Below are 12,774 nucleotides of genomic sequence, written 5' to 3'. Positions count from 1 at the left end.
TGTTGTACTTGTTCTCACCTATTTATGCATGCAATTTCGTAGATTCTTCTGTGTGTACTTATGTATGTGTTACTTTCATTGGAGCTGATTTCAATGAAACAATTCTTGTTCTTTTGGATAAAACAAGCACCAGATTGCAGATGAGACTTGTACCAATGTGTTTAGCTGGACTGCAAGGGTGACGATCCCAAAGAGTGCTAAAACTAAAGATAAATGCTAATATGTTTAGCTGGACTGCGAGGGACTCTTAAAGTGAAACTTTTAATGGACTCTTTATCACCTTACAGTTTAACGTCAATTCTCATGTCAACATTATAAAACATAAGAAAGCATAGAGTCCATGAAGAGTCCTTTGGAATATCTCAAATCTAAAACCATACAATCCATATATTTAATTAAAAGGATGTATTATTTATTCATAGACTTCATTACTTGTTATACTAAGTTTATGCCATTGACATTGGACAATTGAATATAATTCTACTATTGAAGTTTCGAAGTTTAAACGAACAATAATTAATATTGAAATATGGGACGCGTAGGCCATATAAATACCATATATATATATAATTATATATATTGGCCCTTTATTTTTTGTCCTTTACCATCAATCCTCATAATACTTAATAATTATCTCGACTTCATGCTTAATTAGTTGATTAATTACAAGATTAATATATAGGTCAAGGGCACTTGTGTCCGTGATACTGTATATCAGTACTATAGCATTTGCCACACTTGTCCATGTTGGTGCCGTAGTCTCCCGGCGGAACACATTTGCAGCGGGCACAGCATAACATGCACGATTTCCTGCAGATCTTCTTGTTCTTTTCGATTTTGCACCTCACGTCACACAACTTGAAGCAATCTCCAAGCCCACAGAATTTTTTGTAGTTAATCAGCAAACACGCATATAGTATTTAATATTAATTGAATATATATATATATATATATATATATATATATATATTATTCACATTAATCATGAAACTAGAGTTACGTGTATATATATACCTGAGCTGGTATTCGCCGATGGTGGTGGAGTTGCATCGGAAGTGGGTGGCGTGGCCTCCATTACTATGGGAGCCTCCGGTTTATACAGTGGACGTTTTGGTTGATATGGATCCCTGAATGCTGGGCTCCAAAATGGAATGCGTGGATATATCCAAATATTAAATAAACTACGGCGTTCACTCTGATTCTGTTCGTAATTAAAATTAGTAATGTATAAGCTAATATGATCAACGGAACAGGACAGTAAAGTGCACTTAAATAATCAACAATATGGTTTTAAAATAAAGATATACATGATTAATACCTTTATCTTGAGTTCCTGATCATGATTAGATGAGACCTAGAAAGTTACAGTATCATTGAATATTTCAGAAACATAAGAAAAATTAAAGATATAACATGTAAAGAAATCATCATGCAAATTTTCCATTCATAATTAAATACCTTTGTAGTAAGTAAGAGAATGGAGGCAAACAGAAGGATCACAGCTTTGAAATCCATATTCAGTAGCTGAGACCGATTACTAGCTAGCATAACTAGAATGTGGTATAAATAGTGTTGAAATTAGGTACAGAGATGGATTTTCGAAGGTTATTAGCTTTTAGAGAATTAAAAGGAAATGATTTTAGTGTTGAAGAATTATTCAATCTCACATCAGAAAACTTGACATAGTATATTATTACCCTAAATGAATGGTTCCACTGCAAATAGCGCTAAGGCTTTTTGTGATAAAAACCAACACCTAAAGGTAAAGAACTGTGATGTGATAACATTTGAACAATGTATCAGTGTGATTAGCACTGAAATTTTAATGTTTCACACACCATTTTTCTCTTTTGCACCACTCTTATTTAGTTTGTTTTTTATTCAATTTTAAAGCCAAAAAACAAAAAACAAGGAACGTGCCTAAAGAAAAAAACGAATGCATGGAAATCACATGTGACAGCTTCACCCGATCAGTGAGACATAAGTAATGGCCTTGCTGTCCAATTTCTGACTTTAGAGTCCAAACCTTCCTTCACCAAGGACCGTGGCCATGCAGTAAACTACTATATATCCATTTCTCATCAGTCTTCACAGTATGTTCTTTCACACGAGGTTTGTCTTACCAAAGTTGCAAGACAAAGCTAATGAAGTTTCATGAATTCGTAGTTCGTATTACTTGCATCTCAGACCAACCTGGTTTGGACTTCGCTTTTTTTTTTTTTTACAAAAATATTTATATTATTAAGGAAGGAAAGAGGATTCAGAACTGTTACATTAATTTATTTATATTATACATATTGACTTGCAAATTAAGAGAAGTTACACATCTCTTATGATTGATTTGTATATGAAGAATGCTTTCTTGCATATAGGTATAAGGGGGGTGTATTGTATACAGTGTGATGGAGTTTCATAGAGTTATGAACACATGGATTTTGAGAGAGTTACTTGACTTCTGTAGGATTCATGCATATTTTAATTGAATTACACAAGGATTTTAAAAGAGTTTGTGAGACTTTTATCATGAACTTTAATAGAATTATACGGATTGTTATAGACAACAATTTATAATATGTTTTTTTTTTAATATTTGAAATAGTGATTATGACCATGATAAAGTGGTCGTATAAGGTTGTGATGGCAATGATGAAATATTTTTGTTTTTGGGTGTGTGTTTTAAGTCGAAAGATGCTAGCTTCTACCGAAGGAATAAATTTTTTTGCCTACAATGACATTATTTCACTATTTTGATTTAATATCAAGAACCCTACTCACCATCTTCACTAGACAACTGATGCAAAATCAAGGGATTAATTCTTATTTTATAGTCTATTATATTTTTTATTTATTTTCCATACTTACTTATTAGACAAGGAAATTAAGTATTTTTATTATGTGTTATTCCTTGTTAAGGCTCTAGGTTATTTTCTCTATTTTTTAAGCACAATGTAATATAGGGTTCAGGATACTTTTAGAATATTATTATAGAATATTGCTCTTTGAGCGGTATGGGTTCCTAGCGTTTTATCTCTTTCTCGTGTGTCCGTGTGGTTGCTGTTGATGTGTGCCCTTCCGAATCTGCATCAGTTGGTATCAGGGACAATTGTATGTGGAGTGGAATACGTGGAGTCAAATTTCATTGCTTACAACATGTGATATCAGGGACAAACAGATAGAAGTTCATCAACATGGTTACTAAATAAAGTTGAGGTTCCACCATAAAAAAACTAATTGGCAATATGTGGAGTAGTCCAACTTACTTATAAGCCTATGCAAGGTCGGACTCATTCTCAAGAGTTACCCGTGTGACATGGAAGAGATTAAGAGAATGCTTTGGCAGCTTAACAAACAAATCTCTCACATCGAAAATCAACGAAAGATGTTGTGGTTGTCGACGGGGAGGGAGGCGTTTGTTCCCAACATGTTACTCGCATCGAAACTCCAAGTCAAGATCTCGTGGCTTCCGACGGAGAGGGGGACATTGTTGACCTCTAAGTGAGTGGGCTCCGTTGCGTGAGGTGGCTGAAGGACATTTTGATTGCGGGTTTTACAACCTTTTTCACACTACTACAAAACCATTTATTAGTGTCGCTATCATAACTGACAAAAAACATATATTACTGTCGGATATTAAGCAAAATCCAACAGAAAATGGATGCAGTGACGGATATCATAAGCGACAGAATTGCTAGCGTCAGAAAATACTCTAAAACCAACAGAAATTGTGTCGGATATAACCGACAGAGCACTATCTGTCGGATAAAACTGACAGAAAATACTATAAAACCGACATAACTTAGGCATGTTGGAACCGACAGAAATTTTATAATATCCGCCAGTAATTATCCGTCAGAAATTTATGTCAGATATAACCGACATGATTTTTCTAATATCCATCACTAATTAAATAATGTGTCGGATATAATTTATCCGACAGTATTTTTCTAAATCCGTCACTATCATCCGCCACCTAAAGCTAATATTGTAGTAGTGATACCCTTCCAGTACTCTCCCTTTAACATTTCCTCATCCAATATGTTGCAAATATAATGCAGTATATGCATGCAATCCTTTGTACTTGATACCAAAGCATCGCTTCATGATGCCGTTCTCCTCATTTACTATTTAATTTGCCAATGCTTCAAGTTATATTATAATTGAAATCGATTTACCTAATTATGTAATAAAAATATGTCGTTCATTTGTATGTTTGTCGTTCATTTGTATGTTTTGTTATCTCAAATATCAAGGATATATAAGAACCAGAAAGCTATAACTGAGGAGAGATGCCAGGATCCAACATGCCTAATGTATTTAAATCATACCAGCAGTAACATGATCATGCATGGTTGCGCTCCGTGGTGGAGTCAACTGAAGGAGATTTTTGTTCAGAATTTTACAACAAAAGCGGCACCACACATGATCAGTTTCAATTATTTTAATTCGAGTTGCCTGGTTGATAATTATGAGGAATCAAATTTATTGAATTAAATCTACCTCCGAAGTTTGATCTTTGTTTGGATGATTGTGAAACTTGTTGTAATCGTGTTTTGGAATTTGTAACACAAGAAATGTTAATGAGACACTCTGCCATCTCATAATTTTTGCATAATGATTTTAATGTTGGTTCAAAAATTGACGTTAAAATATGATGTGTCACATAGTCTATGGAGAGTCCCACTTTAAAAAAATTCTCATAGCATTTCTCTGAATCTGGTGAGGAGTTGTTCGATGAGGTTGACACAATTTGGTCAACACCAATGTTAGAGAAGAAGATGATGAACAAATAACCAGGGCAAAATGCCAAAAATAGTATTCATGATATTACTTTTGAATGTATTGATTTTATTGGGATTAATGCGTTTAATTGGAAGCTTCCCAAGATTTAGCTGATCAAATAAATCAAATGAAGATTTGCTCGAAGAAATTATGTTACATCGAATTGGAAAGTCGAGGATTTCAAGATACTCCAAATATCTCTTTGGTTGGATGGGAAGAATTCAACTTCAAGATTATAACGGAGTCAACGAAGACTTAGACTCGAGAATGAGTCTTTTATAATAAAGTGTGAGAATGTGAAGGTAAAAGATTCTTATATTTGTGAAATGAGAAATCTTACAAGGACTTATAAGAGGTTGAGCTACTCTCCGTATTGTTATTTGCTTGTTTCGTCGGGCTACTCTCTGTATTGCCATTTGCTCATTTTGTCGTGACAGTTTCTTAGCTTTGATACCATAAAGGAGAAATATTCACACATAAGTTACTGATGCTCAACTTAGAAGTTTGTATGTTTGTATTTATAGAGACAGTTTACATCAATGAGTTACAAGAAAAACTTATCACAAATAACAATTCTATAAATCCCCAAATATTGGAGATAATACAAGAGAGTATATTAGAGCAGTGGCATCTTTAGTGAAGGAGTCATAGCAAACAACCTTGAGGACAAGGATTGGAAACTTAGGCCATCTCCAACTGAATGAGGGCCGAAAGGCTCCCTTTAACCTTATAGACCAGCAAGAAATTATATTTTAATGAACAGTGTCATACCATATTTTATACCATCTCCAACCGAGGGGGCCAAACATAGCCTTTGACAAAAAACAATCTCCAACAAAAGGGGCCAAAGGGCCGTAGACCAAACATAATTTATTATTTTAATTAAATTAATATGGTAACTTAAATTAAATTACCATATTAAAATAAGGTTTTCGGACATATGGTTACTTAAATTAAATTTTCATATTAAAATAAGGTTTTCGGACATATTTTAAGTGTCACTTGTTGCCAAATGAATAAATCTCTGGATTTCTTATCTTTATATAATCTCAAAAAAAATTTGGATAAGATTTCGAGTGACCCGTGTCGCCAACATGAGTAACTTTTCAGATTTCTTATCTTTATGTAATCTTAATAATTTTTCGGATAAGATTTCAAGTAATTGTCAACATGAGTAACTTTTCAGATTTCTTATCCTTTCAATTAATTGTTTATTTGATTTTCTTCCGATTTTGTGGTTAGTAATATGTGACTTGTCAAATCGAAGTGGACCATTTATCATACATAGATCTTTTATTAATTGGGAATTTAAAAAAAAAAAAAAACTAGGGTTATTTAATTACTATTGAAATATATGTCATCCCTTACATGAAGATTGAGCAGTTGAATAAACATTATTGAATTATACAATATAACATTTTATTGCCTTTCTTGTATGTATACTCCCATTAGATTTAGCTTTGGCTACCATTTGTTGGTCGCTCACCGTCCGACGATGAACCTGAATATTTATACTTTTGCCCCTGCAACCAGAACATAATATTAAAAGTTAATTTCCATTGCCAATTTGCCATGCATATATAAAGACCATATGAATATAATACAGTAAATAAGGGCGACCCCAACTAAAAAAGCTATCCGCTTTGCAAAAAAGCTGTTTCCTGTTTCTACAACTAAAACAACTAATTTTTTAGTTACAAAGACAAAACAACCCTCACCATGTATATAACACAGTAATAAATTAAATTGTAACTTACCATGATTTTCTTGTCTTCATGAGATGAGACCTGCAAATACAAGGACAAATATGTACCAATTAGTTCATCTACACACATACCATGCATGCAAACTAAAAGAACTCTCTGCTGCAAGAAAACAACATCAATAATCACAGACATGCCATGTCAGTAGTGCATATATGCATGCAGTGTCTGACCTTAGATACGGAAAGTGGCGGAGTGACCGGCTCATCCTCCGGAATGTCATCAGAGTATGTATCATCATCAGTTGACGGTGGTGCACCTGGTGGCGACTTGCCGGGCTTTGCCGGTGACTTGGGTGATTTGGGGGGTGATTTTGGTGGTGATTTGGGTCCTTTTGATGATGGCGACTTGGGTGCTTTTGGTGATGGCTTGGGTTTCGTAGGTGATGGCTGAAACCATATATTAAATAAATGCTCAATATTCCTCCAATAATTAGTTTCCATAGAGAAGTGCAACACAAATACATCACAAAACTAAAACTACATCTAAACCCAATTATTTATTTCAAGATACATGATCTGATTCAGTTTTTGGTGCGTAAGTTATTTTTAGTTTGAGTCTACTATTATTTGAACTATATTTACTAATTATATTGTTGATCAACTTTTTAAACATAAGACATGGTCAATACACACACACACACACACACTCCAAAGGGATTCTCAACTTTTAGTAAAACTAGGAACTGGTTGTGGTGTTCATCATACATTGAGCTTCAATGATCCGAACGATTTATTTTTTATGTCTTCATTCATAGATCATTTTTGCAAAAATATCAATTCAATCCGAAATCATTTACTCATTTGATTGTGGTGATGAAACTTTATTGTTTCTTGGAACACTTAGTGTCAATTTCTTCGAACTCAATTAAACTCCTCAAACATTTTTTTGCTAATATTTTGCAAAATAATCTATAAAACGCAACTTGAAAAATATATGATTTGAGTCGTTGACGTTAGATATGAAGTGAGCCCAACAACAAGCCCTCATTTAAAAAAAATTAATTTGTACCTTCTTTGCCTTGAGATCGTCGATACCATCATCGTCCTGAGATGAAACCTACAAAGAGAAGCATGTCAAATTAAGAGTTTGCCAATATAATTACAAAATCAGTGCATAAAACCAGTGTAGATATGGTTAATTACCATTGTAGAAACCAGGAGAACAGTGACGAACAGGAGGAAGATAACTTTGATAGCCATTTTGTTTAGTGAACAGCAGCTCTATGAAGAAACTATAAGGGAGTGAGATGCTTGCAGGAGAGCTACGATGGGGGGGTATAAATAGTGTTCTGAAAGGGTGGAGGGGGAAAATTTTCCATGTCCTTCACTGGTACTGTTTCTCATATTCTTACACATGCATGTGGTGTCACGTGCAATGCCACGAAACCCTAGTCAAATGAAGTCAGTTTCAAGTTTTTATTTTATTTTTTTTAATGATATTATTTAGATTAAGGGAGAAAGGGTAGGCTTAACCTCACAATGGATTAGCAATAATGTGGTTCAAATTTTCTTTTGGCAAAAATCAAATTTAAGTTCTTTCACTTATAAGAAGAGAAATATCAGTAAACCGTAATATTAAGCGGTTTAGTTATCAATAAAATTAGTCCAAAAGCCCATAGAGGAATTGAGGGCCCACCAATTATCCGACGGGCCCGAGTGAAAATTCCACCAGGCCCAAATCTTAAAGCCCTTCGAGACGTTTTTTTAAAAAGAAAAGTCCAATATTTCATTCATTAAAAAAAGGCATTACAACTAAATATCATAAATAACTTGGCTTACAAAGAGTTCTTACAGATTATATCTAAAAATATTATGATAAAATATCACCAATCGCTCAATAATGAGTAGACTTTAAACACTCAGTCTTTATAAATTGTATCTATGATTTTATGATACAACACTTTTTTTTAATTAATATTTATACAACAATATTGGATATGGAGAAATAGCCTAAATCACACAATTATTCTATCATAATTTAGTACAGAACTCATCATAGAAAATCGAAAATATAAAGATTTTCCGGTCACTATAAATAGGCAAACTGAAGAGAAAAGTATAATGAGTTAAGACTAGGAACAGATCAATTTCTTCTCATATAACCAAAACACAAAAAATTAGTAGTAAGATTCCCTCCCCTCGATATTCTCATCATCTTGCCTCCTCCTTTCTCACATTTTATTTTGTCTTATAATCTTTATAAAAAATTAATATAAAATATTGACGAAACTTAATCGTAAGCTTTTAAGTAGGAGAAAAGGAAAAAAAAATTAGGTGGAGAGAAAAACATTCTCCAAAAATTAGATAGTTGGATAGGGTGGGCATCCGACAAGCACGACATGTTATTCATTAGAGTAATTAAGCACTATAAATATTGTTACCAAATCTTCAAAAGTACAGTAATATATAATATCATCCGCTACATGACATTTGAAATTTAAAACCCTAGGGCCATACTAGTACTAATAATAAATAATTATCCAATCCATTACACATGCGGTAAGCAGTAGAAATTAGAAAGGACAGGAAGAAAACCATTTATTTTCCTCTCTCTCTCTCTCTCTATTAAATTCAAGGGCACTTGCTTCTGTTGCCATGGGTGACCATATCGGTGTAGCACTTGCCGCATCTTTCCCGGTTGCCGAATGTTCCCGGAGGAACGCAGCGGCAGCGGTCGCAGCACGTCGTGCAAGCTCTCATGCACACCCTCTTCCTTGAATGCAGCATGCACCTCTTGTCACACAGTGCGATGCAATCTGCCCACCAAAATGACAAAACAATTTTAATCACAAATTAACCGACATTTAGGGTTTTCAATTACATTATAGTCCGTGAAAAAGTTCACGAGTTATATTTTTGTCCGTGAACTTGTTTACGAGTTACATGTGACGTCTTAAAGTTCTACCTTAAATTAAATTCAGTCGAGGGACCAAAATATAATGGGGAATATAGAACGTATATCATTTTGTAATGAGTATAAGGTTAAGGGTTTACTTAGATTAGTAATGGACATAAATTTCACTTCTCTATGGCAGTGAGAAGAATATTTACCTGCTTTGGACCTAACCGGGGGAAGCGGTGGATAAGTGGGTGGCTTCACTGGGGGACTGACAGGACTTGGTGGATTCACTGGGGGGATGACCGGAGTTGGTGGCTTCACTGGTGGGATGACAGGAGTTGGCTTGGTATACGGAGGAGATGGTGGCTTGGCAAGCGGAGGAGATGGTGGCTTGGTAAGTGGAGGAGCAGGTGGCTTGTAAATTGGTGGTGATGGCTTGGTAAGTGGTGGAGTTGGTGGCTTGGTAAGTGGTGGAGTTGGTGGCTTGGCAAGGGGAGGAGTAGGGAGCTTGTGAATTGGTGGTGATGGCTTGGTAAGTGGTGGAGTTGGTGGCTTGGTAAGTGGTGGAGTTGGTGGCTTGGCAAGGGGAGGAGTAGGGAGCTTGTGAATTGGTGGTGATGGCTTGGTAAGTGGTGGAGTTGGCGGCTTGGCAATTGGTGGAGTGGGTGGTTTGGCCACAAGAGGCGGCGGCGCTGGAGCCTTGGATAGAGGTGGTGGAGCTGTTGCCTTGACATAATTAATCTGAAATTAATTAATTTCACAACAATTAAGGTCAAAATTTCTACCAAAGATTGAACTCTTTGGTTAGTTCCAGTCCCTGTAGATGTAAAAATTAGTTTTTACCACACTGTTTAAAGTATATAATTAAAAGTACCTTAATCTTGAGTTCCTCATGATGATCAAGTGATGAAGCCTACAAGACCAAGGGTACCATTCCAATTTAGACACCCAAATAAATGGGAAATTAAACCAAATAATAATACTAATTAATAAAAATGAAGATAATTACGTACCCTCGCAGTGAAAAGGAGAATGGTTGCAAAGAGAAGGAGCATGCCTTTGGAAGCCATTGCAAAACAGCTGGAAAAGTCAAGAGCTAGAAGGAAAGTACCGGGGCAGTGATGATTCTAGGAGCAGGGATATGGTATAAATAGTTTTGAAATGTAGGGACTGGTCCACTGCAGGAGGCAGCAGAGAAACACTTACCTACTACATCAGATGAGTTACTGTATCGATATCTCAAGTTAATAACGCAATATCACATGTGAAAATTGAAATTTATAAATATTATATCATTGGTTAAGAATGTCATATTTCCAAGCATCTCCCAAACAAAAAGAGAGGCAAAAAGAACCGCGTTCATTAGGGTTTATCTTAAATCTTACAAGCTCTTGTATGCCTTAATAGTTTGGGATTATGTCTCATCAATAGAACGAGTACATCATTATATATGTATCTCAATTATACATTATTATTTAAAATAACAATAATACGTAATTAATTTAAAATACTGTCATAATATATCGAGTTTGAAATACTGTAATAATATATCGAGAATATAATAGGTAAATATCTATTGCTAGATTGGACAAGGCCATGATATGCCAGCTGCATGATGAAATGTGATCACATTTTCACAGCGAGCCAAGTTAGCTTGCTGTCCCGAAATCTGACTCGAGAGTTCGACCCACCTTCCCCTGTCCACTAAAGTACTATTATGTACCTATATCTATTTTTACATTTTTTTTCGTCTTCTCACATCACAGTGTGCGTCATCCCAAGTCAATGGTTTAATATTTTATATAATGATTTGAATAAAAAATTTAAATATCAACTGTTAATTTACAAAATAAAATTTAAATATATAATATCTTTAGCAACCATAAATTAATATCCTCCACACAAGGCCTGCACATAAAAACTTGAAACGAAAATTGCGTGGTATTGTTTTTACGAATGTAACCTTCATACAATATTTTTAGCATGTTAAATACCTCTTTTTATTTATTGTCATTGGATTTAATAAGTTAAAAACAAAGTCGATGGTCAAAATTACATATAGTGCGTGAGAGACTAAAAAAATATGTAAAAATTATTTTTTTTAGGGAACTTTAACGAAAAGTTTCAAATATTGTTTACTTTAACGAAAATCATATTTTTATACTAAAAAGTCAATCATAGTACTATTCACTTTATCCTTTATTTTGTTCTTATCGTTAAAACTCAAAGTTTTCAAACTCTTTTATTTAATTTTCCATTTTTTTTTATAGTCTGTCGGAGACTTGGAGTATGACCTTGACATGTTTTAAAACAGTCAATAATACAAATTTGAAAATCTAACTGTTAGAAATTTCAAATTGTAAGCAGATCCTATATTAATAGGCAGATGATACAAAATGTGATTTCAAAAATAGGAAAACTAATGAAAAAAATTTAAAAACTTTAAGTTCTAACGATAAAGACAAAATAAAAGGTAAAATGAATAGTACTAAGATTGATTTTTTAGTGTAAAAATATGATTTTTTATTAAAATAAACAGTACCGAAAGCTTTTCGTTAAAATTCTTATAAAAAATATGAGATAAAAATAGTATTACTCAGTTAATCTAAATCTAAAATTTGATACTTGAACTTGTTAGGTTTAATTGAAAGAACACAGTTGGTTTTCTTTTCTTTTTTGGGCTCGTAACTTTCTTTTGAGCACAGCTGGTTTTGTTAAAAAGATCCAACGATCGAATTGACCGATCACAGTAAAATTGATTCAACAACTCTAGGAATCATGGATTACAACTGGTTTCATTTAGACCAATTGATGACAACAACAGGTTTCAAGTGCAGGCGACTGAGAATATATTATTTCGCTTATGGTATGTTATTTAAACTAGAGATTTTTTTTTTCATAAACGATATTATTTACACCAAAAAATATGGAAAAGTGTGTTAAACTTCATATTGAACTAACCATAATAATATAGTTCAAATTCGCTTCCGACGAAAATCGAACCTAAGATCTTTCATTTACAAGTGAAGAGAAATATCATTAGACTGTAGTACTAAGTGATGTCCCGAGCTATTAATTCAATGCCATGTATTTGACTATCTCTATATTTTATTTTTATTTTTAAACAATCAATATTGTCCATACTAAGAGGATGAGGGAGTGATTTAAGTCTTATATTGGACTAGTTATAATAATGTAGTTCAAACTCACATTACATTATAATTGAATTTAAAATATCACTTACAAGTAAAAAAGAATATCATTAAATTGTAATACTAAATGGCATTTCTATATATGCTTATACTAATGTTGAAAAATATTATAACAACGGTGAACTCATTCTATTTAAATTTTTTCAGTAGCATAAAAGCATGCACTGTACAAGACTAAA

At 33.7% G+C, this 12,774-nt stretch overlaps 3 protein-coding genes across 9 annotated transcripts; all 3 read right to left on the bottom strand.

The window, feature by feature from the left end:
• Nucleotides 1-460: 460 nt before the first annotated feature.
• On the bottom strand, nucleotides 461-1,558 carry LOC126583594 (gibberellin-regulated protein 14-like). Its single transcript, XM_050248046.1, has 4 exons — nucleotides 1,459-1,558; nucleotides 1,319-1,354; nucleotides 1,015-1,201; nucleotides 461-868 (listed from the first exon to the last, which is right to left on the bottom strand). Exons 1-4 carry the CDS (start codon nucleotides 1,546-1,548, stop codon nucleotides 684-686), a joined length of 498 nt encoding a protein of 165 aa, XP_050104003.1. The 5' UTR covers nucleotides 1,549-1,558; the 3' UTR covers nucleotides 461-683.
• A 4,534-nt stretch (nucleotides 1,559-6,092) lies between these two features.
• LOC126583595 (vegetative cell wall protein gp1-like) lies at nucleotides 6,093-7,811 on the bottom strand. Its single transcript, XM_050248048.1, has 5 exons — nucleotides 7,688-7,811; nucleotides 7,554-7,601; nucleotides 6,716-6,931; nucleotides 6,537-6,566; nucleotides 6,093-6,302 (listed from the first exon to the last, which is right to left on the bottom strand). Exons 1-5 carry the CDS (start codon nucleotides 7,742-7,744, stop codon nucleotides 6,234-6,236), a joined length of 420 nt encoding a protein of 139 aa, XP_050104005.1. The 5' UTR covers nucleotides 7,745-7,811; the 3' UTR covers nucleotides 6,093-6,233.
• A 1,057-nt stretch (nucleotides 7,812-8,868) lies between these two features.
• Nucleotides 8,869-10,736, bottom strand: LOC126583592 (gibberellin-regulated protein 14-like). Of its 7 annotated transcripts, XM_050248042.1 has the most exons (6): nucleotides 10,397-10,563; nucleotides 10,258-10,296; nucleotides 9,980-10,124; nucleotides 9,887-9,931; nucleotides 9,596-9,838; nucleotides 8,869-9,300 (listed from the first exon to the last, which is right to left on the bottom strand). In XM_050248042.1, exons 1-6 carry the CDS (start codon nucleotides 10,451-10,453, stop codon nucleotides 9,116-9,118), a joined length of 714 nt encoding a protein of 237 aa, XP_050103999.1. In that variant the 5' UTR covers nucleotides 10,454-10,563; the 3' UTR covers nucleotides 8,869-9,115. The 7 variants fall into 7 exon arrangements, with proteins under 7 accessions (XP_050103999.1, XP_050103998.1, XP_050103997.1 ...); XM_050248041.1 differs by having other exon boundaries at nucleotides 9,887-10,124; XM_050248040.1 differs by having other exon boundaries at nucleotides 9,596-9,931.
• Nucleotides 10,737-12,774: the final 2,038 nt, after the last annotated feature.

The sequence above is a fragment of the Malus sylvestris genome, chromosome 9 (assembly GCF_916048215.2).
Source record: "Malus sylvestris chromosome 9, drMalSylv7.2, whole genome shotgun sequence".
NCBI classification, from domain to species: Eukaryota; Viridiplantae; Streptophyta; class Magnoliopsida; order Rosales; family Rosaceae; genus Malus; species Malus sylvestris.
This window is presented reverse-complemented; position numbering and strand designations above follow the sequence as displayed.

Coding starts and splice junctions, on each gene's coding strand:
- LOC126583594 (XM_050248046.1), bottom strand. CDS start 1,548: ATGCTAGCTAGTAATCGGTCTCAGCTACTGAATATGGATTTCAAAGCT. Junction 1,355..1,458: donor TTCTCTTACTTACTACAAAG/GTATTTAATTAT, acceptor GTAACTTTCTAG/GTCTCATCTAATCATGATCA. Junction 1,202..1,318: donor ATCAGGAACTCAAGATAAAG/GTATTAATCATG, acceptor AATTACGAACAG/AATCAGAGTGAACGCCGTAG.
- LOC126583595 (XM_050248048.1), bottom strand. CDS start 7,744: ATGGCTATCAAAGTTATCTTCCTCCTGTTCGTCACTGTTCTCCTGGTT. Junction 7,602..7,687: donor TTCTCCTGGTTTCTACAATG/GTAATTAACCAT, acceptor TTCTCTTTGTAG/GTTTCATCTCAGGACGATGA. Junction 6,567..6,715: donor CGCCACTTTCCGTATCTAAG/GTCAGACACTGC, acceptor TTGTATTTGCAG/GTCTCATCTCATGAAGACAA.
- LOC126583592 (XM_050248038.1), bottom strand. CDS start 10,453: ATGGCTTCCAAAGGCATGCTCCTTCTCTTTGCAACCATTCTCCTTTTC. Junction 10,297..10,396: donor TTCTCCTTTTCACTGCGAGG/GTACGTAATTAT, acceptor TTGGTCTTGTAG/GCTTCATCACTTGATCATCA. Junction 10,125..10,257: donor ATGAGGAACTCAAGATTAAG/GTACTTTTAATT, acceptor AATTAATTTCAG/ATTAATTATGTCAAGGCAAC.